The sequence below is a fragment of the Oscarella lobularis genome, chromosome 4, assembly GCF_947507565.1.
Source record: "Oscarella lobularis chromosome 4, ooOscLobu1.1, whole genome shotgun sequence".
Taxonomy (NCBI): Eukaryota; Metazoa; Porifera; class Homoscleromorpha; order Homosclerophorida; family Oscarellidae; genus Oscarella; species Oscarella lobularis.
Genome location: NC_089178.1, coordinates 68,285 through 95,723, shown reverse-complemented (window position 1 = coordinate 95,723; position 27,439 = coordinate 68,285). Strand labels below are relative to the sequence as shown.

General features: G+C 45.7%; 6 protein-coding genes and 2 long non-coding RNA genes across 12 annotated transcripts; 4 read left to right on the top strand and 4 right to left on the bottom strand.

Annotated features, from left to right (window-relative positions):
• The first annotated feature begins 184 nt into the window (after positions 1 to 184).
• Positions 185 to 5,143, top strand: LOC136186380 (leucine-rich repeats and immunoglobulin-like domains protein 1). Its single transcript, XM_065973694.1, has 19 exons — positions 185 to 549; positions 967 to 1,038; positions 1,243 to 1,317; positions 1,376 to 1,441; positions 1,511 to 1,582; positions 1,646 to 1,717; positions 1,804 to 1,875; positions 1,931 to 2,002; positions 2,050 to 2,136; positions 2,205 to 2,279; positions 2,333 to 2,404; positions 2,464 to 2,535; positions 2,597 to 2,749; positions 2,811 to 2,882; positions 2,939 to 3,010; positions 3,079 to 3,239; positions 3,299 to 3,595; positions 3,720 to 4,295; positions 4,359 to 5,143. Exons 1-19 carry the CDS (start codon positions 317 to 319, stop codon positions 4,949 to 4,951), a joined length of 2,964 nt encoding a protein of 987 aa, XP_065829766.1. The 5' UTR covers positions 185 to 316; the 3' UTR covers positions 4,952 to 5,143.
• Positions 5,144 to 5,360: 217 nt separating this feature from the next.
• Positions 5,361 to 7,030, top strand: LOC136186828 (uncharacterized). Of its 3 annotated transcripts, XR_010669769.1 has the most exons (8): positions 5,361 to 5,504; positions 5,573 to 5,679; positions 5,728 to 5,790; positions 5,847 to 5,983; positions 6,039 to 6,100; positions 6,159 to 6,266; positions 6,316 to 6,449; positions 6,519 to 7,030. It is a non-coding gene; the product is annotated as an uncharacterized lncRNA (long non-coding RNA). The 3 variants fall into 3 exon arrangements; XR_010669768.1 differs by having other exon boundaries at positions 5,847 to 6,100; XR_010669770.1 differs by having other exon boundaries at positions 5,552 to 5,679; positions 5,847 to 6,100.
• A 732-nt stretch (positions 7,031 to 7,762) lies between these two features.
• LOC136186825 (sortilin-like) lies at positions 7,763 to 11,714 on the bottom strand. The gene is made up of 24 exons (XM_065974298.1): positions 11,428 to 11,714; positions 11,308 to 11,370; positions 11,158 to 11,246; positions 10,988 to 11,090; positions 10,782 to 10,934; positions 10,656 to 10,723; positions 10,537 to 10,598; positions 10,428 to 10,484; positions 10,288 to 10,370; positions 10,151 to 10,231; positions 10,033 to 10,090; positions 9,911 to 9,984; positions 9,771 to 9,846; positions 9,619 to 9,716; positions 9,451 to 9,559; positions 9,231 to 9,393; positions 8,987 to 9,174; positions 8,832 to 8,937; positions 8,699 to 8,773; positions 8,518 to 8,637; positions 8,329 to 8,452; positions 8,133 to 8,281; positions 8,008 to 8,074; positions 7,763 to 7,955 (listed from the first exon to the last, which is right to left on the bottom strand). Exons 1-24 carry the CDS (start codon positions 11,626 to 11,628, stop codon positions 7,923 to 7,925), a joined length of 2,400 nt encoding a protein of 799 aa, XP_065830370.1. The 5' UTR covers positions 11,629 to 11,714; the 3' UTR covers positions 7,763 to 7,922.
• Positions 11,715 to 11,734: 20 nt separating this feature from the next.
• Positions 11,735 to 14,629, top strand: LOC136186826 (NCK-interacting protein with SH3 domain-like). The gene is made up of 13 exons (XM_065974299.1): positions 11,735 to 11,914; positions 11,960 to 12,049; positions 12,103 to 12,362; positions 12,427 to 12,822; positions 12,890 to 13,013; positions 13,068 to 13,265; positions 13,326 to 13,412; positions 13,464 to 13,602; positions 13,655 to 13,735; positions 13,788 to 13,916; positions 13,968 to 14,060; positions 14,111 to 14,277; positions 14,334 to 14,629. Exons 1-13 carry the CDS (start codon positions 11,747 to 11,749, stop codon positions 14,541 to 14,543), a joined length of 2,142 nt encoding a protein of 713 aa, XP_065830371.1. The 5' UTR covers positions 11,735 to 11,746; the 3' UTR covers positions 14,544 to 14,629.
• Positions 14,561 to 17,317, bottom strand: LOC136186827 (protein SSUH2 homolog). Of its 2 annotated transcripts, none has more exons than XM_065974301.1 (13): positions 17,219 to 17,317; positions 16,928 to 17,161; positions 16,707 to 16,868; positions 16,228 to 16,654; positions 16,095 to 16,167; positions 15,917 to 16,046; positions 15,794 to 15,854; positions 15,610 to 15,734; positions 15,490 to 15,552; positions 15,341 to 15,444; positions 15,097 to 15,292; positions 14,944 to 15,048; positions 14,561 to 14,800 (listed from the first exon to the last, which is right to left on the bottom strand). In XM_065974301.1, exons 4-13 carry the CDS (start codon positions 16,430 to 16,432, stop codon positions 14,654 to 14,656), a joined length of 1,209 nt encoding a protein of 402 aa, XP_065830373.1. In that variant the 5' UTR covers positions 16,433 to 16,654; positions 16,707 to 16,868; positions 16,928 to 17,161; positions 17,219 to 17,317; the 3' UTR covers positions 14,561 to 14,653. The 2 variants fall into 2 exon arrangements, with proteins under 2 accessions (XP_065830373.1, XP_065830372.1); XM_065974300.1 differs by having other exon boundaries at positions 17,200 to 17,262.
• Positions 17,318 to 20,288: 2,971 nt separating this feature from the next.
• On the top strand, positions 20,289 to 21,435 carry LOC136186426 (uncharacterized). The gene is made up of 4 exons (XR_010669723.1): positions 20,289 to 20,375; positions 20,424 to 20,598; positions 20,686 to 20,978; positions 21,041 to 21,435. It is a non-coding gene; the product is annotated as an uncharacterized lncRNA (long non-coding RNA).
• On the bottom strand, positions 20,602 to 21,943 carry LOC136186419 (GDP-fucose transporter 1-like). Its single transcript, XM_065973756.1, has 5 exons — positions 21,876 to 21,943; positions 21,768 to 21,828; positions 21,502 to 21,642; positions 21,325 to 21,441; positions 20,602 to 21,262 (listed from the first exon to the last, which is right to left on the bottom strand). Exons 1-5 carry the CDS (start codon positions 21,938 to 21,940, stop codon positions 20,660 to 20,662), a joined length of 987 nt encoding a protein of 328 aa, XP_065829828.1. The 5' UTR covers positions 21,941 to 21,943; the 3' UTR covers positions 20,602 to 20,659.
• LOC136186413 (phosphatidylinositol 4,5-bisphosphate 3-kinase catalytic subunit gamma isoform-like) lies at positions 21,932 to 27,409 on the bottom strand. Of its 2 annotated transcripts, XM_065973749.1 has the most exons (32): positions 27,243 to 27,409; positions 26,994 to 27,190; positions 26,881 to 26,942; positions 26,739 to 26,828; positions 26,624 to 26,681; positions 26,502 to 26,550; positions 26,340 to 26,444; positions 26,095 to 26,292; positions 25,945 to 26,041; positions 25,812 to 25,884; positions 25,667 to 25,751; positions 25,520 to 25,609; positions 25,376 to 25,460; positions 25,204 to 25,322; positions 24,965 to 25,154; positions 24,566 to 24,906; positions 24,416 to 24,500; positions 24,288 to 24,350; positions 24,007 to 24,231; positions 23,859 to 23,953; positions 23,705 to 23,798; positions 23,598 to 23,654; positions 23,438 to 23,535; positions 23,327 to 23,381; positions 23,132 to 23,266; positions 22,968 to 23,078; positions 22,836 to 22,915; positions 22,702 to 22,777; positions 22,550 to 22,651; positions 22,425 to 22,490; positions 22,272 to 22,367; positions 21,932 to 22,211 (listed from the first exon to the last, which is right to left on the bottom strand). In XM_065973749.1, exons 1-32 carry the CDS (start codon positions 27,320 to 27,322, stop codon positions 22,029 to 22,031), a joined length of 3,540 nt encoding a protein of 1,179 aa, XP_065829821.1. In that variant the 5' UTR covers positions 27,323 to 27,409; the 3' UTR covers positions 21,932 to 22,028. The 2 variants fall into 2 exon arrangements, with proteins under 2 accessions (XP_065829821.1, XP_065829820.1); XM_065973748.1 differs by having other exon boundaries at positions 22,272 to 22,490.
• Between the last annotated feature and the right edge of the window lie 30 nt (positions 27,410 to 27,439).

Genomic DNA, 27,439 nt, shown 5'->3' with positions numbered 1-27,439 from the left:
TGTGGCGTTAATGCACATAGAGTGAACTGACCGACTTTGTCGAAATCTGATAACCAGCACGCCATAATGCGACGATATTAACGAGGTACACGAAGATTGGCCACGAGACATAATCAAATTAGCATTGAACCAACGAACGAGTTCCCTCTAATAAGCAGTATACTTAGGCGAAAGCGTGATCACCGTCGCAGGCAGTGCGTTCTCTTCACTCCGACGACTTGGCTTCGCGCGATATTAGATCAATATAACCTTATTTAGTCGTCGGTTGACATTGTTCACTAAGACGGTTACGCCAAACGCGCTAAATCCAGTGAGGATGAGCACTCTAAAGCCTCGCACTTCACCATGGAACCGCGACCGAGTTGAAATGCTACTCCGCGTCCTTCTCGTCTTCGTCGCCGCCGCGTCGACCGAAGCCGTCCCTGTCGCCGCCGCCGCCGCCGCGTGTCCGACCGACGCGGGATGCAAATGCCGGGATTCGACTGTCGACTGTTCCAATATGGATCTCGTCCGCCTGCCAGCGAATTTGCCGCCGGGCACTCGCGTTCTGTAAGCGATCCGCGCACCTAGTCGAATCCCAGACGGTCGTTTTGCGCGAACGTATACACACGTCTAGCCATCGCGGTGTTACTTATTTATTAGAGAGAGCGCGATTTTGCGTGCGTGGGAGAAGGGGGGAAAAAAACCCGCTTTTGTACGCTAGCGCGAAGCAGCGCGATCGTTCCTTTTTGTCGTACGTGCTTTTCATTCCCCAACGATTGCTCGTTTGTCGCTCTTTCGTCAATGAAATGGATGCTTTGCGGCGGCGGCCGACTTCGAAGAGAATCGAGAGATCGCGCCACGCGACGCACGATCGCTCGCGAACAGACGAAACAACGTGTCCCTCCCCCCCAGCGTCCCGCGTGCCGTTCCCCGACGTCAAGTCTCTATTATTACAAATGTGTATATCCTTCTCTCTTTCGAAAGGAACTTGAAAGGAAACGCGATCGTTCGACTCGATCCGGATGCCTTCGGTGGCCTACGAAATCTACGAGAACTGTAAGCGCGCGCGATCGCGTCATTTCGAAGTCCTCTTTGCCCTAATTGTTCGTTCCTGCGTCTGGTACGCGATTGTCGTCCGCGCGCGCGCGACTAATGGGCGCTTTTAGGCGCGTTGTTTGCCCAGACTCGTGTTTGTTGACACGAAACGAAAGGGGGTAGTAGACGTCTAACACTTGTTTTCCTCGCCCGTCTAATATATAGAAATCTCGCCGATAACGCACTAACGTCGATGCCCGTCTTCACGTCGAAGAACGCGCTTCTCGAGAAGTTGACTCTGTGAGAGACCCCCTAATATCCTAAAAGTCGAAGCCTTGACTCATGACATCCGCGCTAGTTCCGGGAATCAAATCGACACGATTTCGGCAGCGTCAATCAGACACCTGCCACGATTGACTTTCCTGTGAGCACTCGTTGTTGGGGAGGGGGGGCTTCGTGATTTGAATAACACTCGCCGTCGCGCCTCTGATAGGGATCTCAAAGAAAATGTTATCGAAGAGTTATTGGCGGATTCGTTTCCTCGAAACAATTCCCTCGTTGTTCTGTAAGTGGGACTGCGCGCGCGGGGGTTTTCTTGCGCGCGCGCGCGATATCGCGTCTACTCTAGGCAATTGAGTCGGAACGGCATCGAGACTATAACGGATGGTTCTTTTCAATATTTATCCAGTTTGGAGCGGCTGTGAGTTGTCGTACGCGCTAGCGCTTTGTTTTCTTCGCTCTTGATTGGCCGGTTGACTGACAAATTGCTCTTTTTTTAATTAAAAGGCGTTTGGCGCGGAACGGGCTTACCGCGTGGAATATCACGGCTACTGTGCCGCTAACGAATTTGGAGATGCTGTGAGTTGGTCTTGGGGGTTTTCTGACTACTTCGTTCTTGCATTGCGTTTCGTAGGGATTTGTCTAATAATGAGCTGACGACTGTTAAGTTTCCCATGTTTTATGGCTTTCATAAGCTACGCGTCATGTACGTTGCCAAAGTGCGCCGAGCCACCCTCGATGTTTTCTGCTTAGAAATCTCAGAAAGAATAAAATTAAGAGCGTCGAAGATGGCGGCTTTTTTTCCCGAAAGGCACAAAAGAATCCTCACATAAAGGAAGTGTAAGGATTAATTAATTAATATCTTGATTCGGTTCAAAGTGCCAGCTAACAATTGAGAATTGATTTAGACATCTCGGGCAAAATTTGATTACGGAAATTACCGACGGGGCTTTCCTATTCGGACTAGAATCAGCCACGAGCCTGTAAAGGACAATTTTCCTACAGAGAATAATCAGTGTTACTAAAATATTCCTAGGAATATAAGCCACAATTTGATTAACACAATCAGCGTGTCCATCTTCAAGCATATGAAATATCTAAGAAACCTGTGAGCCCCGAGTTCGTCACGTGTGAGGAATAATTCGTGACCGTGTCATTTCTTTTTAGTGATTTGAGCTCGAACAAAATCACGTCTATTCGCGAGGATATGTTCGTTGGATTGGCGAACGTGACTACCTTGTACGCGGGCTTAGCAGGTCATGGATTTTCATTGACCTCATTCCTTTTTTTTTAAATTAAGATCCGTCTCGCACAACGAAATTGATACTATTGCCGGGGAACCGTTCCATCCCATGGGCCGACTCGTCCAACTCGATCTGAGTCACAATCGAATCACGTGGAGCGTTCACATCACGGCCACGTTTTTTGTCGGCGCGAAAAATTTGACGAGTCTGTACGTTCACCTAAAAAAAGTCCTATCCAATCGCTCTTTCATTATTTCTGGTCTTTATTAGGAACTTATCGTACAACCGCATTGACGCCATCCATAAGGAAACCTTTCACGGTCTCAACAATTTGAGAACGCTGTAAGAGAGACACAAGAAAATCATGCGATTTCGTTTTTTCATTTGTGTACTCTAAGGGACCTGAGACGCAATCCCATCAGCGCAATTCAAGAGAACGCCTTGGAATACCTCGCCCATCTCAAAGACATGTAAGATAATAAGATAGCATCGCATAATGGTTCTGATTTGATTTGGGATTCGTCTGGGTTGTGTTTAGCTATCTAATTTCGTCGCACTTTCGCTGCGATTGCCATCTCGCCTGGTTCCCGTCGTGGATCGCGCGCCGACGATTCGACGCGAGCGTGAACGGACTCTGCGGTCGGGGATTGCACGTCGGCGTTGGAATAATGAATTTGACTCGAGACGACTTCACCTGCGGTAATGCTAATTGAGAACGTAATCAATTCGATTAGTCGCAATTCCTTTTTCCTCCTAAGATGGCTTTCCAGTCATTACTAGTCATCCCGCGTCGACGAATGCCATAGTGAATGAGAGCACGACGCTCACGTGCGAGGCGACGAGTGACACGGACGGACCCATTCGTTTTGAGTGGGCAAAAGGGGACAAAATAATCACGAATGACAGTCATCCGGGAACGGTGGTGTTGTCGAACGGAACCCTCTCTCATCTCGTCATACTCGAGACCAGTGTGAAGAACGAGGGAAACTACACGTGCATAGCGGAGAACTTGCACGGACGAGTCACATCCAATCCAGCGAAAGTGACGGCCAATAGTGAGTGGGGGAAAAAAAGCGGGACAAAATAAGTGTAGATGTATTTATTATTAATTGAATCGTTTATTAGTTCCTTCTCCGCGTAGATGTCCCCTAAAATGATAACATCGTTTTTTTTTTTTAGTTTTTCCTTATTTTACCTTGAAGCCGGTTGACGGTGTTGTCGGCAATTTGGGGACCTTCAAGATGGAATGTCAAGCCGCTGGGTTACCCCGTCCCGACATCGACTACAAAATTTTCAAAAAGAATCATAACATTTTCGAGAGGTTGGACGTGATGGAGGACGTAGGAGTCGTCATAAAAGACGTCACCAAGGCAGACGAGGGCGTCTTCGCCTGCATCGCTTCCAACAGAGTCGGCAAAATTGCCGTCAACGTGACGCTGACCGTGTTAGACAAAGACGTCAGATCGAGTCCCGACCTTAACGTTCCCAGCGGAAAATCTCTCATCCTCAACTGTAATCTACCGAATGCAGGTCCGAGGACGTGGTACAAAGACAACAGGCTGGTGACGAACAGCCAACGTCGTCGCTTGACCGAAGAAGCTCATTGGCTCGTTTTCGAAGAGGTGCGACCGTCCGACGGCGGCTCATACGAATGTCACATTCAGGAGAAGACGAGAATTGTGGTGCAGCGTTTTCGCTTGACAGTAGATCCTTCTGATGGCCCTGGCCCGACTTCAGGGAACGGACTTCCTACAGGTACTTGAGTAAACTTTCGGTTTCCTTTTACGTCGCATTGACTCGTGTTTTTCCCCCGTAAAGAAAGTCAAGATGGCGCGCTTACCTTGTGGATTGCCTTATCTCTCGTCTGCGGCGTCGTCTTCGCCACAGCTCTCTGGACCATACTCTTTGTTGCCGTGAGATGGAGGAGGAAGCGTCAAAGTCGTCGCCTCGCCAGGCAACGAAAAGCGGAGCAGGGAAAAGCTGCCGTCACGACGCAGCGAAGCCGAGCGGTAAATGGGACGTTCGCCGTACGCGCTCCAACCCCTGATGCGGACGGCGGAAGCTCAGGCTCGGGCCGGCTTCCCGTGCGCGTGTACGTGACGAACGGAGTGATCCCGACTGTTGAGCCGTCATCTTCATCTGGCACCACAACCACCGTCTCGAATGTTCGACCGACTAATGGACACGCCGCTGCTTCTAATCAGACTTCGGTGCTGCCTCTGCCGCCGCTGCCACCGCCACCGGCAGTGCCGCCGGCTCCGTCTCAGAACGGTAAAGGGGATGGTGTGTTGGGGAAGTCTGAGGGAGGGATTATTCCAATGGTTGTAATTGGAGCGGACGGGACGTTTAGGGCAGTTCCTGTTAAGAAAAAACGGGCCGCTTCCCTAGATTCAGATAGTGATGTAGATTAGGATAAACGTGGACGATACCGTTCACGGTTTTTTGTACATACTAATTCTATGATTTTTGTAGATAGTACTTTGATGTGAGCGCTGTGCGCTTGCTTGTACGGTAGGTTCGGTTGTGTTTAATTGTAGGGGTGGGGTCCGGGACCATATGGTCCGGACGTTATTTTTCTTTATTTCTCTTAATTAATGCTAAAATGTGTCACGTGACTAAACACAACGGCCACGCGTTTCTCTCGCTCTTCTCCTGCGGCATCTTGATTGTGGGCTTACACCAAGGCCATCATTTCTACTCTACTGTATAGCCACTTCTCCCGCGCTATTTGAGTGACGTACTGAGTGACGTAGGCACGCAGCGCGCTAAGAGCTCAAAGTTTCGACTCTTCGTAAACGGAGCACAGCACTTTCCATTGCAGGGTCACGCGACGGCCTACTACGGGCGAAGAACTCGTCGTGCAACGAGGGAATAACGCAGATTTTTCCGTCGGAAGAAGGAGGACTCGTCGTGCTGTGCAATTCGAGGCATCGAAGAACAGGGAATACCCAAATTCGCTTTGAAGTGAGTAAGAACGAAATGGTTAGAACGCTAGACGAAGTATCCTTTAGACGATTTGTTTTCTCTCTTAGTTCGACAGAGCACAGGGATCTCGATGTGGATTGATTATATCTGAAGGCAAATCGTTTCTTCGCGGGGGGAGAAGAATCTCCTCGATTTTGACGTCATCAAGGCGAAAGTCACTAAAAGGCACGTCAACTTTTAATTAATTAATTAATTAATTTAGGTTTCTCTTGACGAACCGGTAGTAATTTTGCGTCACGTGTGCTGTGGACAAACGAGTGGAAAGGTTGGGGGGAGAAAATGAGCCGGTGGTCCACTAATGGCATTTTTTTTTCTTCCAAGGTTTTCATTGAGAGACAGTTCATCTTTAAAGAAATCAATCGATCAATAACTACGCTCAGATATGGGGACAGATATCGACGGAAAGACAGTTGATGGTGCACGACATTCGCACCATGAAATCCATGGCACCCGTGCAGGTTTCATTTCATTGTTTTTATTTCTATAAGCTCTTTCTTTACACACAGCTTCCAGTTGAACCATTTCTTCTAAAATTCGTCCCAGCCTACGCGTCTCGTCTGGTCGTCATGTCGCAGGTAATAAAAGAATAAGAAACCGACTCTCGTTGATCTAGTGGCGTTCGTTTCCTAACAGACTGGGCTGCTATTGCAATGCGATCCCAAGTTCTTGCGGAGGGAACGTTCTGCTTCGGGATGGACGTCAGTTCGACGGGTCAAGCTTTCGCTATAGTCTATTCCGAAGGTGGCGTAGTGCTCATGAGAAAAACTGTCTAATAGTTCATTGAATTTAGGCGTTATTCATTTGTGCTCGTCGAGTCATCAACCTCTTTTTTAATTTTCACTCGAAGGAAAGAAACGAGGCATCATGGATTTCTGCCGCGTTTCTGTGTAGACCACGGACCTACTCTACGTGTTTTCCCTACAGGTAAACTACGATATTCCACGCTAGTTCTTTTCTCTCCTACTCTTCTCGTTGTTTTTCTGTTGAACTTAGATCATGCTTCGAAGTTACACTCGCGATTGCGGAGATCTCATTGGTTCCACAGTAACTGAGACCAGGTATCTAATGCTTGAGCAAGTCAACTCTCTGCCTCCAAATGGCAGCTTGTACTACATGAATAAGCCGGCGGTACAGTATTGACAACAACGAGGCATTGGAGGGCGCTTTTTGCTGATCTGTCCTTCAACCCAGGAATGATTTCTTTTCCTGAAGAACACTACCAGGTGCTCTGTACTCTTATGTACCTCAATTCTCACTTACAGCTTCTTTTGTGGACAGGTGAACTTGGGGGTCCTGGGTATGACCTCCACAAAAAAACTGCATCCAAAGAGAGGTCCTGAGCACGACCTCCGTCAAAGAAAACTGCTCCGGGGTCCTGAGCAGGACCCCGTCAACAAAAACTGCTCCGGGGTCCTGGGCACGACCCCGTCAACAAAAAACTACCCGCGCTGAGAGAGAGGGGAAAGGCTGTTTCTTTTTTCTTTTTTATTGAAATAAAATGTCTATACTCTACCCTTTTCTCCATGGCGGCGGCAGCGCGCGCGGGGTGCACCACCCCGCCGATGCCCTAACTAACCTCTACCTACCTACTTAGCCTAACTAACCTACGCTACCTACACTACTGCGCGTGAACACAGCACGAGACGGCGTGATCCTGTTGTGCGCCTACAGTATTCTATCTATCCATTACTGTATCTAATTCATGCACAGTCTTCGCTTCGCTTTCGTTGGAGTCCATGGAACCTTCGTCCACTAATAAAACTAAAACTAGAAAATCGGGTAAAGAAAGGTGGTGTGACATTACTCACGATCTTGACGAGAGAGACTTTGCTAAAGTCGACGATTTCAAGGAGGATCTTGAATTCGCTTCGCCGTTCTTGGCGGTGCACGTGGCTACGCCGTAATCGACGCCGCAAAAATGGTCGCCATCTTTCCCGTCGATCAGTTTTCCTGCGTGAAAGCACGCGTGAAGCGGCTCCGCAAAGACGCGAGAATGACAGACGTGCGCTTACCGTCACTGTGGGTCCCAGAAAGCTGCAGCAGGACAGGAAACGGCGGCGTGAAGGCACTGTGATCTATCTGTGGGCCCCTTCCAAGTTCCAAGTCGTTCGTCAGAAAATCTGATCGCTGAAAGGGTCACTGTCGCTCTGAGAGAGCTCAGCATGAGCTCAGCGGCGGCGTCGCGCTTGTTCGTGTGGAATTCTTCGAAGTCGTAGCGCGCGTTGTCACAATCCAAACAGCTAGTCATGTGACCTACATTGTATACAAGGAGAAACACGGCAAAGAGAGAGAAAAAAGCAGACGATTGCTTTACTCACAGACGAGGAAAGAGTGCAGGAAGATAGATGCAGGGACCATGTACTAACCTCGCTAAATTAATCAATAATACCCAAGTTCTCAGCTTTTGAATTCATCGTCATCGTCATCAAGCTTAAAGAATACCAGATGAGTTTTATTCAACATTGTTTACATCTTCTCTTACGTCATCAAGCAAATTGGACTTGTCCTCGTCGCCCTGAGAAAGCATGGAATATTTGTAGTCATATTTCCTGCACAAAAAGACCCCCAAGTTATCATCTCATAAACAATACAAGAGTAGTTACGTGCCTCTCTCCGCCACGCTTGTAGCACTTCTTATATACATAAAACCCGCAGATTGCCATCACAATTAAAGCCAATGGAATAAGAATCGCAGCCGCCACTTTGCCGCCAGACGAACCCCCCTTCGAACCCCCCTTCGTATTACTAGTGGTGTCCTAAACATCACAATAGCGTTAGATCAAGACATTGAAGGATTACATACCGGAGGTAAAGGCGTTTTGTGTTTCGATTTTGGCCCCGGATTTCCAGAGCAAGGTGCCGTCTGTGTGCTAATGAACTGATCTAGCACGCCACCCTGGCACTTATCACCAGGAATACGTCGATAGCTGCAAACAGAATATTCAACGTCGGTCTCCATACATAAGACTCAATATCTATTTGATCGTCTTACCCACGCGTTTTGTTGTAAACGAGTTGATTTGGCTTGCAGTACATTCTCGCTGCAACTTTGAAGTCTCCGTCTTCGATGCATGTGGTGAATGACTGGTCTTCCCATTTGTATCCATAATCACTAGAACACAAAAAAAAACGGTCAACCAAAAATAAGTCAACCCAATCAACGTATATCATACCATTCAAAATCCTCTGGCGTGCAAGAGCATTTTTGGGACGAAACAAACGAATCAAAGTCAGCTCCGTTGTAGCAACTAAAGAGCAGCACAACTTTTGCGACAAAAAATCCACACGTTCTATTGCTCTATATACATTCTGTCCTTTTTCCTGCGACGGTATTTCTCAATATGACCAAAGATGCATCCGTTCTTATCATTCTTTATATGATGAGTGTAAACATCATAGTCGTCAAGGGTGCCTACAGAAGGATCTCATTCCCACTAAGACTAAGCGTGGCCCTCCCTTACATTTCCTATTAGCTCGCGCGCTGAAATCGACAAAAGAAACTCTCCACATGTTGTCGGATTCAAAGTAACCCCAAACCGATGTGGACAGGCTCTTCAGAGAAGGTTCAATCAGCAAACCGGTCACGTGAAAACCGCTGCTCAACGTAAACGTCGTCTTTTGCCAACACGCACCCCAATCCATAGAATAACTATTCGAACGTACGTAAAAAAACACATACGTATAAAGCTTCAAAGATTTTCTTACTATAAGGCAGTTCCCCCTTTATGTGGAATAGCCGCAATCAGGCTTCCTGAGTCGGCCATTTGGTATCGATGCGGACCGTCTAATACTTTAGTCCACGTGTATCCGCCATCGCGGGTCATGTAGATGTCAAGGCCGGTGTACTTCAACCCCTTCCCCAAGTTTCCTTTATAAAAAAAAGCGCGAATGAGACGCGCGCCTTCAACGATTACATCTCAATCACCGTGTGCAATAATTATTCCTGCAGCCTTGGAATTACTTAAAATTCCCTGAGAAAATTGGACGCCCTGTGACTGACTGTAAGAACCGTGCAGATGAAGTTGGCAATCCGTCTAATATATTCCAAATCGCTGGACTCACTCTGTTATATAGAAAGAAAAAAAAAACGTACCGCTTGAATCCCTTGCTTTGAACACTCCTCTGGATCTGCCGCAATATGTTGCCAGTGACCGCCGCGATCAAAGCTTATCACGGTTTGAATAATTTGATCTGAAAAGAAAATCAATATTGCGTGCATATCTATATATAGGCGTTAAATCGCACCGCTTGCTGCTATGCTACTAATATAGGTTCCCTCCATGGAAAAAACTCTGTAAAAATCCGATGCACCGTGGGCATGCTTAATTAAGAAGAAATAATAAATAAAACGATCTCTTGAGAATGGATTTTTATTGCATACGCACCAAGTGATTCTTGAGAACGGGATTGAAGTAAGTGCCAGATCCGTCCGACGCGTACAACGTACCCGTGCTCTTACCTATTCTCGAACTAAAAGAAGTTTACGAGATAACGCGATTACACCCACTGTTCGCGGCAATATGAATCATGATGAATCCTTTGGTTGCATCCAGAATTTTATAGTACTGTTCACATAAAACGATTTATAATTAGCTTTATATATGTATACATATATGAATAAATACGTCTCCTGGCTTCGATTCCGGAAGTTTTCCTCTGTTCCAAGTCAATCCACCATCTTCGCTAACATTCAGACCACGCAATTCCTAATTTGTGAAAATGTGACCAATAGGAGAACTCTCATTTTTTATTCTCTTCTAACGGGCAACTGTTTCTGGTCTTCTGATGACGACACAAGAATGAATTTCCCGAGAACGAGAAATCTATAAATCCCTTCAAATATGGCTAATCATAGTAAAAGAAATTACACATCGCCCTGATTTTACACAGCAATTTTTTTACTTTTCGTTTCTCGTACAGAACCCTCGCGAAGAGTGAACTTGTACACATCAGTGCGACCTTAAAAAAACCAGTCAATCCATATTCCCTATAGAACAGATGAACAACTGACCTGTCACATCAACAGACGCATACGCGTGATAATCTCCATTTCTACTAGTATCAGTTTGATCCCTTGGAAACAAAAGACACCGAAATTGCAAATAGCAGATATAGTTTACAATTCCTTACCAGAAAAACGCATCGACGTTGTCCTTAATTTTTCCCCATCTTTGTCCAAATTCAGTACTCACGTAAAGCTGAGAGAGGGAAAATGTCTACGGTCTAATAATAGCCCCCGTGAAATCTTCTTCGCACCTTTTTGTCAGATGATAATGCCAGCGCATATTCTTTATCGATCGGATGAAATTTCACGTCGCGAATTTTAAAACTCAAATCGATAGCCTTCCACATTTTGCCTCCGTCGTAAGAGACGTGCATCTTCGACCGATTAAACGCAATCAATAAAACCTAGTCAGAAAAAAAGTTGCAAAAAAATCGGAATAAGACGAATGTAATCTCACATAATCTGGATCAATGGGACTCTGCAATATGCCGCCCGGATCCGAGATGGCCTCCCCGCGAATCACTCCGCTCATATTCACAAACTTTCCCGTAATCTTATCCCTATTAATTAAAAAAATTAATGAATTATTTGATTGATTAATTAATAACGAATCGATCCAGAACTTGCCATCTCCACAAGCGAGACGGATTTGCGAAGAGCATTTGTCTGCCGAATAGATTCAACGATTGAGTTTGCGTTGTTAGCGCGAGAATGCTCTATAAGTATTTATTCGTAATTCTCCCTACTAGCGATTTCGATTGGCTCTTATTGTCTCACTTCGCCTCCCTTTCCGACCCATTTGATCTCGATGGCGCGATTCGTTTCGTTTTGGAGCGTGTACTAAAGAGAAATGACTGCGCTCGCGGGGGCTTTTGTTTTTGCTAGGGGCATTATTACGTCCACTGTCGGGATTTGGGCGTCTTGTTGGCACGACGAAGACGAAGGCGATTCGGCGAGCGAGCGTCTCTTTCGGGCGTGACGTAACGCGTTCGAGCTGGGGTCCCGATACATGACGTTCATGTCCTCTTGGGGCTCCCAGAGCTCAAGGCACACAGTTGAAGAGATGAGGAAGACGAGGTACACGATCGATCTCGTCATTTCGTGCCAGCCAAGTACACTACAACACGAGAAACAATGCCTAGGAGCCACGTCAGGCTCTGAGATCCTTCAGCACCGTGCGCTAAACAGAAAGCTAATCCGGGGGCACACACTAGCCATGTATCGAGCTCTTTACGACTTTTCTCCCGATGCTGCGGTGCAGGGAGGATTGCATCTGACTGCCAACGAGCGCTATCGACTTCTAGACGCATCTAATAAACACTGGTGGCAAGTAGAGCGCTGCAAAGACGGCGAAAACGGACTCGCGCCAGCAAATTACCTCGAGGTAAGAAAACAAAAAGTCGTATTGCACTCGGTCATCGTCCCGCAGCGAGTTCAAGAAGTCGAGGAGGCGTTCGTCGTAAAATACGACTTCGAAGGCACGAAAGCGACCCAATTGACGTCGAAAAAAGGCGACCAGGTAATCGTCGTCGTTTTTCGCTGTTATTTCAACTGGTCTTCATCCAATTATAGGTATTCGTCGTGTCGAAAGACGACGCCGAATGGTGGACGGCAAGACACGCGTCGAGCGGTCGACTCGGTCTCATTCCGGCCAAATATCTTCGAGCGAAATCGAAATCGAAGTCGAAGAGTCCGACTCCGTCCAAACCGGAAGCGACGAAGGAGACCCAAGCGGACGTCCTGCGAAAGATCGACGATTCGATAGAGAAGATTCACGAGGAGGCGGTAGCTGCAAATGGGGTCTACACAAAAGCGCAAAAAGCGGCGTTGAGGTAATTTAATTAATTAATAAAATATGACGTTCTCTCACCCTGGATGAAATTTTTTTAACTTCAGAGCTTTGGTCGGGTATCGGAAGGACGTAAGCGACGGCAAGCGTCTCGACGTTCCTTTTCATTCAGTTTTACCTCCGCTGGATGATCACTATGGCGACAGCGAAGAAAAGAGAGTGAAGAGAAAAGCTCCCGATCCGCCGAGTAGAACTGCATCACTGAAACGAGAAGAAAAAGAAGAAGAAGAAAAAGAAGAAGAAGAAAAAGAAGAAGAAGAAAAAGAAGAAGAAAAAGAAGAAGAAAAAGAAGAAGAAAAAGAAGAGCCATTAGTTGAACACAAACCAATAGCCAAGGAAGAGGAGCCACGTGATGATGTCCCACAATTGGAACCTGTCGCAGTCCGGGAATGCAGCCCAGACTTTTCTTTGGGTCGAGAATTGGTCGATCTTGTTAGAGAAAGGTAGGTTCACTTACTAAGTAGTACGTGTACTTTGCCACAATTCCTACGTGATGGCGTGTTTCATCAGGACTGGAATGAGTTTCAATAATTCGGCTCTAGCCACCGAAACGGTTCTGACGTTTCTAAGAGCAAAATTTCCTGGGACGGTTACGTCACTAGATCCAATAATGAAATCGCTCGCACTTCTCCAAGTGGGAGAAATAATCGAATTCGTTCTCTTGTTATCTGACTCTTGTATAACCCAGGTCGGAAAAGTCAAACTGTCAGCTGCTGCTGCGGCGGCGGCGGCAGAAGGAGGAGGCAGCTCTAAAGATCGAGAGCGATTGGACATTATTTTCTCGGAACTCAAAGCTTGCAAAGACGACTCCCAGCAAAGAAGCTGGGCACTCTACGATGACTACGCAGTCATAGTAGAATACCTAGAAGAACTCATCACACTCTTAGTACTACGGGGGGAAAAATCATTTATTTACTAACTTAATTCCTAATTGGGATTTGCGCAGTCGGATGCCGATCGTTCTGTGTCTGCGTTCATGGTTCAAAGAGATGGTTATGAAGCGGTCGACTCACTTGTGACGTATTATCAAATGGTGCGTGTCTTGGGGGGTCGGGAAATTAGTGACTGGAAGTTTCTCGCGCAGGAAACGAGAGCTCCTATTCGACTTCTGCTACTCAAGGTCTTTGGGGCTTTGTGCGAATTGGATCATTTAATCATATCAATTTTATTGGCGTCTTTACTGCCAATGGAATTGGCTCGCGATATCAGAGACGATTTAGAAAGTGAGGCACAGGTTATGAGAGCGCTAAAGTTTGAAAACGTTCGCTCGATTAGATATTCAAAAGACACTCTATTCGGCTCTCGTTTGCACGATGGTTTTGTCAACTGGGGAAGCACCACCTCTTCAGCTTTACGGTATTATACTCCTATCTGCTGTGTTTGTTTGTCTTTTTTACTGGTGGGCTAGATCATTGGGATTCTAACTTTCTCGAATTCCTCTTTGACAATATTGAATCGCCGCCTGAGAGCGATTTGGAAGAGCAAATTCCGGACGCGTTTATGAATATGATCCTTTCGTACAACGTCCATTTTAAAAGTAAATTATTTCCGTACTCAGTTAGATAATATATCATTGACTTTTTTAAAGATCCGTTAGAAAATATTGTCATGCAAGTACTGGGAGCTCGGCCAACGGCGAAAGCATTTAGTGAAAAAATTCTCATACTGATCAATAGAGAGGGTACGCGCGCGAGATTCGTAATTTTCCCCAAAACGCACCTTTTTGCGCAGATGATCCCGTGGCTCTCTTTCTCCCGTTGTCTCCCAATTCCGTTCTGAAAATTCTTCTCGACATCTTCTCCTCCGCGACGACGTCGGGATTATTTTTCACGACGGATCTGATGGTCCTGATCGACATAACCGTACGTCAAATATCCGATCTCTCCCTCGGAGACAAAGTAGCGATGCCAAAAGAATTACACATACATATGGTCAGCGCGATTATTTATTCTAGAGACGGACTCACTATCTTCGTCTTCTGAGAGGTATAATACAGAACACGAATTACATCGAACACAAGCACAGAATCGACGACATCGTCGACGCTTTCCACGCGATACATCGCGAGGAACGCGACTCCGCCGACGACGCTACAGACTACGAAATCGTCGCGAACCTGTCGAAGGCTTTTCCTCACTTATTCGATCTCAGCACGCTTGTCTAGCGATAGGGGAGTAAACGCCAACTTACGAAAAAATTTTTTGGTAGCTGAAAAACACAAGACAGCCAGCAAACGCGTTTTGGTAATCATTCGCCGCGGCGGTTAGGGTTTTTCTAAAGGATGCTGCATCCCCAGCAGCATTTCTGCGGATAGTCGGGAGCGTGGACCGCGTGCTCATACCCGTACACCCAGAAGCGTCCCGTCTGGCCATTCCACGCGTATGCAACGTCGGAAACGGGAACAATGCGCACTTGGTGACGCTAGAAAAAAAACGAGGGGGGAAGAGAGCACTGAAGAGAAGTCCTCTAAGTACGTCTAAGGTAACTGTGTAAGAGAAGCGGGATACATGCTGCCTTTACGCGCGGCGTTGAGCGTCATACATTAACTAGTTCCTGGCTCTTACTTGTCTCAGAATTCTTTCGTGGGCGAAGGCGGATCCGTGATTGGCCACCAATTGTTGCGATGCCTCGTTCACAGCCTGATCTGGAAAATTCATAATTGGAGCAACCTAAAATATACGATCACAAGAATTAAATGACGTAGACATTTTTCATACCCTGAATTGATCGTCTTTAAATGCCATCTGGCCCTGAGCCTGCGTAATCAATTCTGGCGGAAGAGACGTGCGTTCGACGACGTGATCGGCCTTGTGGTTTTTCCAAGTGATAGTCAGCTTGATGTAACATTTAAGCTGAGTGGCACGGTGACAAACGGGGCAGCCGACTTGCCCATGTCCGTGGCAAGTGGAACACCTTGAGAAAAATTCAATAAGTCTCCAGTAAGTAAAATTATAGGCAAACCTTTTCCTGCCTGATCCAAAACACCACGTGCACCTCTCGTGATGTCTGTGCCCGTCACGATGAACCCAGTTGTGGCCAGTACCTCCGCACGAACTGCAACGAACCTAAGACAAGGGTGAAACACAGTTCAATATTTCATGTTGTCTCACCCTTCCACGACCAAAGCAATGATAGCAGCGTATGCAGCCCGTTGCAAAGCAATTATGGCATGGCTTAGACAAGAAAAGAAAATTGAAAGAGGCCGAATATGGAACCATTATATTTGTCACCTTGACGGAGGCCGTGTGTGGCACTTCTATGTATCTCACTTCGTCCTGAAAGAGGCCCAGTGGCTGTGCTTGAATATCCCACGGACGTGGTGGTGGCCCATTCATCGGTCCATCGATCGGTTGTCCTAAAGACAAATTTCTATTAAGTTGATGACGTCAAAAATTTCATAATCGTCTAAAGTACCTGTATAAGGCTCCATAGCCCAAGAAGTGCCTCGACCCTCAGCAAAAGTCTCGAGTGTGTACTGAAAAGTGAAATGAAAAAAAGGATACGGCGCGAATCTCGCCACGAAAACGAATGCCTTACGTGAAACGCACTCGACGGAGCAATGCTATTGAAGACGAGATCGCGAGCGGGCTTCTTCCCGTAGCAGCAGTGCTGCGCCACGTGGTCGAGCAACGCCTGTCTCGCTTGATCTTCGGTCACTTTCGGTATACTAAATACAGCCTCGTTTTGATTATTTTTACGCGAACGGCAAACCGACTTGACGTTCGCTTCGGGTGCGGGCTTTGGCGCTTCCACAGCCGAGTAAGGGGGCGGGGGCGCAAGAGGGGCGTCTGCAAGCAAAGAACACTCTTCTATCTCTTCGCAGGCGCGAGGAGCGCGCATCGACTCACTCGCGTCGAATCCGATTCCTTCGTAGCCGGCGACGGCGTCCATTTTGTCGACCGAAGGTGCCGAAGGTTGGGGAGCAGACGCGTTTGGATTTTCGGCCGCGTCCTCGCCGGGGACGTCACCTTGAAAGGAAGGCGTTTCGACGGGCGCCGTTTGCGCTCCACCGTAGCCTGTCTGCTGGCCTTGAACGAGAGGCTGAGTCGCCATGCCTCAATCTGATCGTTGGATAGCGTCACGTGTAAAACAGGATGTGGATTTACGGTCACGAGGTATCTAATTAATCTCCTTTATTTGATATTGTATTATACCGTGCTTTTGGATGTATTCTTCTCTTTGGATACCATTTCTGAGTGTCTCACGAGTGCATAAGCTGTCGTAGGATTAATGACCTTTACCATTGGAATGACGAGCCAACATCAAAATCATTGGCTAGCAAAAAAACGTTATTGCTTCTTATATATCTTTTCTCTCGCCTTTTTACCTCATCATTGTAGTAGAAGAGTTCCATTTTTTCATTCGAACACGTTCCCAAACCTCATGTCAAATTCCCGTCAAATTCAAACTTTTCAAATTCGCCTTCGCAGAAGAATAAGATTCTCCCAAACGCAACACACTCATATCTTATAGACATTAGGCTCAATTTCTGAAAAACGGACGATGAAATAAGTTTTCCAGCCAAAAAATTGACAATAAGCACCATACCTCGTATAGATATCTCAAAAAAGGGGCTAAGCTTCCTCGTTTCGCTACCTTATGGGCGATTTCTCGAGTCTTCGCTGGTCAAAGTTAGTCGCGAAATCGTAATTTTCCTTTTTCAGCATCACGTTGACGCCTCCTGGCGAGTTATTCGCCATTCGAACGGCATCTTGGGGGCTTTCTGTAGCGATTGAAGTAGCTTTTCCATCGTTCCCGGGTTGGAATCGGCGCCGTTCGAAGCTAAAACAGAGATGCGTGATGTTTTGCCGCTTACGTACGATCAACGAAGTATTGTACGTCGCTCTTTGCTCGGGCAAGAAGAATGAACAGGTATAAACCTATCGCTCGCGAAGAGGTCGTGTCCACCATCTTATCCGCCATCTTGGTCACGCGCGTGCTGCGTGATGCCTTTTGCATCATCCTTGCATAATCATAAATTGCTGACAGCGCCGAAAAAGTCACACCTTTTCGTTTAGAAGTCACACCTATTCGTTCGTACCAATGGGCGCGCTACGTTAGTCCAACGTGACCTCCAACGGACCAATGAGCGCGCTGGGCGGAGCTACACGGTTCAAAAGCGAAGCGCACACCGATCTTCCTTCAGTTGCGGCTGAGGGTGGGTGCGTCGCGGTTCGCCGCGTCTCATCCTTGAGAGGACTGGCTCGGGAGATTTGGCAGAAGGCAAGGAAGGATAGTTGGAACTCAGCGTGGCCCACGGTTAATTCCGTGCCGGAGCCCGTAAGCGGGGCGATGGGGGGCTTCGGCCTCGGTTTACGCACTGGGCAGACGGATCGTTCGAGGTCTTATTGTCGTCAACAAGCACGAACCGCGCTAAGCTGAGTGGTTACGGCTTGGAGGGGGTGTTCATCATGGTCTGGTTGCCGGCACTTTTCTCACCCGAAAGACGCGATTAGACCGACGATGATCCAGCCCAGGAGCCTTCGATTCCTCCATTGCACTGTCTTCATTGTCGACTCCTACAAACAGCGGTCTATGGCGCTACAACAGTGTCAAAAATCAATGGACTAATGATTAGTGATTAGTGATTAGTGATTAGTGATTAGTGATTAGTGATTAGTGATTAGTGATTAGTGATTAGTGATTAGTGATTAGTGATTAGTGATTAGTGATTAGTGATTAGTGATTAGTGATTAGTGATTAGTGAACAGTGATTAGCGATTAGTGATTAGTGATTAGTGATTAGTGATTAGTGATTAGTGAACAGTGATTAGTGAACAGTGAACAATGATTAGTGAACAGTGAACAGTGAACAGTGAACAATGATTAGTGAGCAATGATTAGTGATTAGTGAACAATGATTAGTGAACAATGATTAGTGATTAGTGAACAGTGATTAGTGAACAATGATTAGTGAACAATGATTAATGAACAATGATTAGTGAACGGTGATTAGTGAATACCAAATAATGTCAAAGATGTACGTCAAATCAGTGAGTTCCTGCCACTTCCAATGCCCGCAAGTACACGCTGACTCCGTAGTTGCCGTCATCCGATGCCGGGTCTATAGCCTCTTCCATTCTTTTTAGTGCTTCTTCGTCGTTAATATCGACAATTTGAGGAACGACTACCTCCGTTTCTTCCCACTGGCAGTCAGGAACTTCTATGTGGGGTTCGACGCCGAATTCTTCCAGGTCAGCTACCGACATTTCCTCTCCTAATATCCCTCACAAAATCGCTGCATTCCAGTTATCCATAACTGGTTTGGTGTCATATTTTTTTCCGACGACAGTGGATGACAGTTCCACATTCTTCTAAACTCTTCCAAGTCGCGGGTAATATGAGGCACAAAACAAAGTGTAAGCAGACGATGTGGCGTTCGTTGTTCACGTCGAGAACTTCAATGTCTTCAAGGTGGTGAAAAATCTGGTAATACATAGAAGTTACCTACGTATTCAGAAATAGATTTTATTTCAGCTGTTTAGTGTTTATATACTGTACCTGATAAAAGATGTCTCTCCACAGTCTTTCTATCCGTTGATTGTGGACCGAGCGCCCCGTTATGATACTACCCCTTCCTGGTCCACGTGAGGGATGGGAAAACCAAAGTATTTTCGCCGCCTTTATCGCTGCGAACGCGGGGCGGTAATCCGTACTCGCTTACGGCCTTTTCAAAGACATTGAATACAGTCTCTGCTTTGTTGTTCGTTGAGCATTTCAGATATGTTACTACCCAGCTGAATCCGTCAATTCCTCCGTGTAGCACCATTCTCCATCTGTAAATGAATTAATAAACTTAAGAAAATTTTTCTTTAAATTAACATTTCATACCGAATCAATTTATGATTTCCATCAATATGCCACAAGCTGTTTGGCCCTGGAACGGAATAGGACCTCCTTCGTATCGTCGTCGCCCATCTTGTCATCTGTTCACTGTTCACTAATCATTGTTCACTGTTCACTAATCACTAATCACTAATCACTAATCACTGTTCACTAATCATTAATCACTGTTCACTGATCACTGTTCACTAATCATTGTTCACTGTTCACTAATCACTAATCACTAATCACTGTTCACTAATCATTGTTCACTGTTCACTAATCACTAATCACTAATCACTAATCACTGATCATTAATCACTAATCACTAATCACTGTTCACTGATCATTAATCACTGTTCACTGATCACTGTTCACTAATCATTGTTCTACTTTTTATTTTGCACAAAATTATTCTATATAGCTAGCTAATTGTGCCCTAGTAACTTGTTGTTATCATTTCATTAGTTACTAATCACTAATCACTAATCACTAATCACTAATCACTAATCACTAATCACTAATCACTAATCACTAATCACTAATCACTAATCATTAGTCCATTGATTTTTGACACTGTTGTAGCGCCATAGCGGTCAGCCTCTCTCCATTCCACAAGGCCCGGTTCTTCTCAGGAAGACATACCGAAGGCTTTGGTACCAGCGCACCGGGGTTTCGGTATTAGGGGCCGATCCTCATCCAGGTGGGTACTGAATGGATTGGCCGAGGACCCGCAACTCGCCCGAAAGTTTTTGGAAGGGGGTCATCGCTTTGCGAAGACTCACCTGGGCTACGAAGCGTCCGAACCTCCACGCGGTGTAGCCTGGATAACGCTAATACGGACGCAAATCAAAAGGTACGTACAACGATTATTTGACAGATAACTAACTTCTTTTTTTTTAGGTTGGAGCGATCGAAAGAAATAACTCAACGAATGTTCGTCGTCCGAATGAGAATTGAAGCCTTCTTTGTAAGCATTTTGCTGTGCGCAGTATATAAAAAAATAAAGTGAATTGAACCGAGCAATTGTCGGCGTTTTTTCTCCACGAATTCGCGCGGCGTACACTTCACACAGCGCACGCTATCGCGGAAACGAACGATCGATGGAGTCTGTCGTCAGTAGTCTGTTGCGACGAGCTGCCGAGCTCGATTCAGGCGAAAAATACAGCGAAGCGTTAGTTTGCTATCAATATCTTGATCGGCGTCGTGAAAAATCCGTTAGGAGGTTTCATCTGCTTCAGGCCTTCCGATCGATCGATTTTCGCATTTTCCAGCGTTGAAAGACGGCGAAAGGGCGTCAGCATTGCTCGAAATACGAAGCACAAATCTCCCACGAACTCTCTGTCATATTATCATAGACTTAGGACGATTTAGGATGATCTCAATGTGATCACGAGGTATTTGATGTGATCATTTTTATTTGATATTGTATTCTACCATTCTACCATGCTTTTCTAATTACTTAGATATATTTTTCTCTTTAGATTTCATTTCTGAGTGTCTCACGAGTGCATAAGCTGCCGATCCAGCCAGAACAAGACCATTGCTAAGCCACCACAGATTAGTCTTTAGACTATTATTGATAAAAACTGCCAGAACTGTTTGAGCGCACGCTTTCGCTGTGCCACTCACGTTGTGAGTCAGGGGACTCGTGACTTGAATTTGGAGACCGGTCACGTAGCCAATAGCAATACCAAAGAGTCCACTCAGACACATCATCATCCAAAAATATGGCGATTTCAGCAAATGATATTCCATGACGGTTTCAATTTCTCCAGTAAGCCACATGAGCGGAATGAACAGAAATACTCCATTCAGATTATTATATATGTTTAATAGGTACGGATTGTTGTCGACTTCCGGCAGAATACGTTTGCTGAAAACGGCATTGAGAGCCACAAAGAGACTTGCCAGAACACCGCACGCTATTCCAAAGGACGACACGGCGCCACTCGATTGTCTCTCTTGATTGACACCAAGAAGGAAGCCTGATATGATAACACCACAAGAGGATATAGCCAAGAGAGAAGTGGTCTGGTGCAAGAGGAAGTAGGTCAGAAGCTAGGACGGGAATAGAAATTATTAATTATAATTAATTAATGAGACGCCGTCAATTTTCTTACCACATTAAATATGGTCGTAAGAGATCGCCCAACCGTGTAAAAAGCAACTCCAAGATATTTTAGAGCTAGATTATTGAAAGTGATCATGCCGATAAAAATCAAAGACAGAGGCATGACCTAAAGAAATTGACATCTAAAACCACGACTCGGTGTCCACGCGCGTATTGCTAATAATACCGTTAGTGCCGTCGCGAAATCGCCTGTGAATTGAGGTATGCTGGAGAGTGACGAATGTTGCCTGGATACGAGCGTCAGCGTCGCTCCCGTTGCGACGCCGAAAACGCATTGGAACCAGGTCACGAATAGAGGAGCGTCGAGCTACCGCCGAAAAAACGACCGTAAAAAGAACGGACGTTCGGGGGGGAACACTCCCGGATCGTAACAAAAAAGGCAGCATACCCTCCTCCTCCCCTCCCCCCCCCCCCCCCTAGCAATTACTATACTTTAATATCTTGGCTGCTAAGAAGATATTTGTTGCAAAACACCATAGAGATCGACACAACCCTAATAAAAGACAATAGTCGTGTGACGCTTCTGTATCTACGCCTTACCAATACAACGCGACTACGGCCGCGATTCGTAGAGAGCGCGCACAAACGTTCTTCCCTTCGCCCATATCGAATTGATATCAATAAAAATAGTTCTACGTACCGGTGGCATTCCGAAAAAATTAGATTCAGTATAAATACTGTATATAACTATTACTAATGAACTACATTGTGAGCTAGCCAATTGAGCTGGGTGCTCCAGTTGAGACGAAGGCACTCGTCAATTTTGTCTCTGAAATACTTTGCCGCATCCGGTTCCGATTTGTTGAGCACCAGTATGTTTCTCAAGTAATCGATGTCTTCGACGCTACGTAGCTCGGGAATTCCTGTGTGCTTCATCTAAATCATACCCATATTGAAAAAATGTATCACTTTGTCTTCGAACATAATTTAGTAGACCATGGAGAAGAGATTGATGAATAGATGCGCGTGGCGTCTGATGACGTTAAAGGCCTTCGCGCACGTATCTTGAAACGTGCGAAACATCTCCCCATTCTGAACGTATTCAAGTGACGTTTCTGATAAGTAGATTACGTGAAAGTAGGCACTCGCCTTTTTGCCCATGATATAAACGAAATCGGGCGTCAGTACGAATGGTGCTCTCTCGCGCTTGATTCCCTTCGAGGAGAAGGCGTTAAATCTCCCATAAATCGTTTCTTGGGGCCCAAAGCGCTTACCATGAACGTTTTCGTATTGCCTAAGAAATGACCAAAATCAATGTGGACGAGATTTCCTGATTTGGTTAGTAGAATGTTGTCATTGTGACGATCTCCGATTCCCTAAGACAATATGTACCGTATATCTCATCTCCCGTATTTACGATCAATACCAGCACAAACGTTGCAACGCAGTAGCCAGCACAAGAAAGAGTAAATCGCTTGACAGCAGCCTGAAAATCACTCGCTCTAAAAGATCAATAATAGTGACACCTAGCTGGAAAACGTCACTACTATAATGAGTTACCTTGGATTGTGCTTCTTCAGCCAATTGCATAAGCAATCGTCTTTGAATGCTCCAAAAGAGCCCCCGAACATTCGCTGAATCTGATGAAAAAACGCTGAAGGAATACACACTAAAAGTCGGTTGAAATTGTACCTTTGCTACTGTTGACGAGTTTGGCACTACTTCGATCATGCCTACTTCAAATCCCGTTGACATGCACCCGTACGGGAAAATGTACAGATTAAGCCCCTCCTCTTTCCACAACTAAAAATTGCAAATATTTCTATAGGAGCAATATATTTTTTAATCTTTCTCACTTTGTCCATTAGTTTCAGCATTTGTAGTGTCAGCATATCCTGCCTCAAATCGTCTCCGTGCTTGAAAATGAGTTGAACCGCTTCCTTTTCGATGGCAGTTGGATCCATGTTGGTGAACTCAAGCCAGAGAGGCATCTAAAAAAAGGAAAAAAGCAACAGTAAATTTTCAAACTTCGTCATGACAAATTCTTCAACCTTCTTTGAATCCATGAACTTGCAATTGCCAATTTGCAAGTCGCCAATGCTTGTGCTATATGATAGAAAGACGTGAGTTTACATAGATAGACATTGGTGGACAAACCTCACCTTGGATCGTAAGCAGGAGAAAAGGTTTTAGGAACATCAAAGTCCCTCAGAGATTCTAATAAAAATCCAGCCCGGTCTTTCTTGTCTCCAGACTTGAGCTGTTGCATCAAACAACGTACTATATCATATACTTTTACCCCGCAGAGTGCTCGCTTCTTACTTTGACAGCGACTTGAGCAAGATAATTGAAAACCTGATGCTGGTTCTTTATGTCAGACTTGAAACAAATGTCGGTGATTGATATATTGAGATAGTATTATATAATACCAGTGTAGCTTCTCCACATCCTCTAAGATACGCTTCCAATAGCAAACCAAACCGATCACGAAATTCAGGAAAATCCATTTCAGAACGCAAAAACCTAAAGATTCAAACGACGACAAGTAGAACGAGCAAATTATCATATCAAATCACCACACACCAATAAAAGTAGTGCCCAATTCTTTTGCTACCTAAAGCCCTTCTAAGCAAAAACCGCGCTAAAGCCGAATCATGATAAGGCTCAAATTTCAAGACCTAACAATAAACAGATCTATGTATGCACCCCCATACTTAATTCATAAACATACCTGTACTAGCTGAAGTAGATAAAATAGCATTTCATCGTTGCTAAGTCTCTCTAATCGATCCACCGCTAAACTGCGAACCTTCTCATCGACGCAATTCGAATTAAGCAGCTGCAGAGCAACTTCCAGCGTGATCTCAGACGATTTCCAGTCCTGTAGAAGCTTGTGGATTTCGACGACGCTCTCCAACGAACCCCAATCGACACAACGCAAAAGCCAAGGCAACGCCTAAACGTTGCAACCCCACGATAATCTATCATTCGAATAACAACCCTTCGTCTCACTTCTGGTATTTCTACTAGAGACCATCGAAATCTCCACAGGAGCTCGCACTCGTGAACTTCCAACTGGAAATGATAGAACAGAAAACAAATGCGATGGTGTCATTCTAATGTGCTTTGTTTAGAGTCACCTCTTTAAGAGGATCCGACGATATAATTTCTCGTATCATTGCCATGAAACGCGACTTTGTCGTCATGGGACTTCGACTCAAATGACTAAAAATGATCGAACGACGAAACAGTAGAAACAAAAGCCCACATTTTCTACTCAGTCAACCTACCCATTCTGTCTATTGGATAGACTCCATCCCGAATCGGAATTAGGATAGGCAACCGGATGAGCGTAACGACTGAACTCGACGTGAAGGCTCGGAAAGAAGGATGAAGATCGAGTTGCTGACGTGACGTCGCCGCCGCCGCCGTGCATAGACAATTGGAGCTGGCCTTGTTGGAGTATGGAACGATAGTCGAATAGCTGCAGTGTGGCGTGATAAACTTTCTGGATGCTCTCTCCCCATTTGCCGAAATCGTCGATGTTGTAATTGCGCGGAAGCGTCGAAAACCGCTTCTGTTTCTTCACGTCTGGTTTTCGAACTAGGACGTTGCAGAAGAGTCGGGCCGACTGAAAAACAAAAAAATAATTCAAAATAAAAAAACGCCAATCGGTTTCCGTGGTTTACCTTAGGCAGATTTTTCGTTTTTATGTCAAATGTGAGGTACTCGGACCATCGCGGATATCTCGCGTAGCGAATCTCCTTCGTTTTCCGGGAGTGAACAAGCGGCTTTCCCCCGTGAGATATCCCAATTTCGATGCGTAGAGAAACGCAATCGCTTTCCCCTTCCAAGTCGTCGATTCCTTTGACGAAAACTCTAGAAACAAATAGATATATGATAGGCAATAATTTGCCATGCTGCTTACCTGAATTTCTGGCCTATGTCCCACGACGCCAGCGAGAATACTTGCGTGTGATCTTTCGTGAGAGCCGAAAGCTGCTTATACGATCCGGCGAGTCCCGTGTAATCGTCTATCAAATCCGGCTAAATACATCAATACATCGTCTCTTTAGAAAAAAAAATTTGAAAACACTCACTTCTGGCACATTTCTTGGTTTGTCTTTCTCGACGTCTACGCAAGGCACAACGGCAAGGTAGATGCAGCGAGACGTAGCAAGACAACTATGACATCATTCCATCGCGTCAAAAAAAGAGACGACAGTTCCATTTCTATAGCCTACTTTCTGACGTAAAGAAAATCGACGATTCTGTCGGGACCAGTCAGAAAAATGTTTCTTCCGCAGACTTTTAGAATATAATCTTGAATTTTACTACACACGTCGACGGTGAAAATTTGCAAACGCCGTTATCATAGAACAGCAACGCACCTATCTTCTCGCAAATTTAATCTCTGCTTCTTTCTAGCATCGGTAGGAAAAAATTCTTGGAGAATTTGAAAAGGAGTATAGCTATCTAGAAACGAGACGTTATGTAGCAAATCGACGATCCATCCTCCAAACTTAGTTATATTACGTGGCACTTTCATCGCCGTAAAAACCTTTCCGGAATGAACTTTCAGTATAATTTTTCCAGAAGAAGAATCAAGCTAAGTGGTACACAGTAGCTATCATAATAGGTTGAGAGAAAGAGACTCATTAATTCTCACGGCCTGTTTGATGTGAAAAGGAATGGGAGTGAGACAAAGTTCCGGTTCCATCGAATAATACGAAGGATCTCGACTACTAACGGCACTTCGTCTGACACTAAAAGTGCAATTGAAAAATATGAATAACTTATATTTGACGTCATTTCTCACCCGACAAATATTCTTCTCACTGTCGTCACTTCATCTTTCTTTCTCGTCGACAATTCCGTTAGATTGATACCGATGAGTCGTCCGATTTCCCTATTCATTTCGATTTCTTGAGCCGTTTCGACGCGTATGGGAACGATTTCGAATTGGCCTGCATCGACGTTTCTCGCTCTCCAGTACATGACCACAGAAAGGGTTTGGCTGAAGCGAAAAGATGATCAACGTGCAAATACTTTTGTCCATCATACAATATCTGTCTCTCTTCGTACAGCTCGTACGCATCGCTGTCCTTTTCGTATTTAAATACGTAGCTGTCCATATTCTCAAGGCACTCGTCTAATAAATTGTAATCTCTGAAAATAGACAATAGGTTTGCTGCATCCCAAAAAAATAAATAAAGATTTAGGAACCTCATGATGGTCCACACTTCATTTTTAATCTGCTCAACAGTCCAATCGCCTAAAAAAGATAATAAAGAATTACTTCAGCGCTTAGGTATGAGGAAACTTCCGTTCTATTTGTAGTATAGTACCTTGACAGGTGTAGGGCAAAAGAGACCCACTCGGAAGAACAAAGTCAACTTTGAATTCCTATGAAGATCCGAACTGAAAGCGAGACTTCCATCATCAACTCTCGTTTCCACGCACCCGAATCTTGGTGAAAACGGACGTTTTGGAGTTGAGCGATCGCGAGACGCCCGTCGAAACTCCCCTTCGTCGACGCGCCGGAGAGAGAAGCTAAGAAACCTATTCGCGAAGGAGAAGAAAACGGCGGCGTCCTTCTCCTTACTCGAGAATTGGATCGAACCGGAAGCACGAGCATGGGATTCGTGGCGCACGGCGTCGCCGCGTCTGGGGCGTAACGATTTTTATTCGCGTCACATCGCTCGTTCGTTTCCTTGCCTTGGTTCGAAATCCTTTTCCTGGCAGCGGCGGCGACGACTCGTCTCTTTCTTTGTCGTCCCTCGTCGCTTCGCGCACTTGCGGCGGTAGCGTTCTTCGTCTGTTCTTCGTCTTCGTCGCTCGAATCGTCGTTGACGTCGATTAGACGGGAATCGGCGCCGTTTGGGCGATGGCTGCGATCGTCGGACGCTGGCGCTCTAAGTGCGCGCACTAGATCGATTCGCGCGATATGGATTATCTAAACTTTACCCGTTGAAAGCGGAGCTGGAGAGGGGACTTTCACTCGTGTCCACGCCCATTGCGAGCGCAACGTCCTTCATCGTTTCCATGTTTCGCTCGCGCGCCGAGGCCCGCTCGCTGCTCAACGCAAGTCGAACGACACCATGAACTGATTACGCCAAGCTGAAAGAGGTGGAGTTGATAACAAGTACAGGCACGAACGCCTC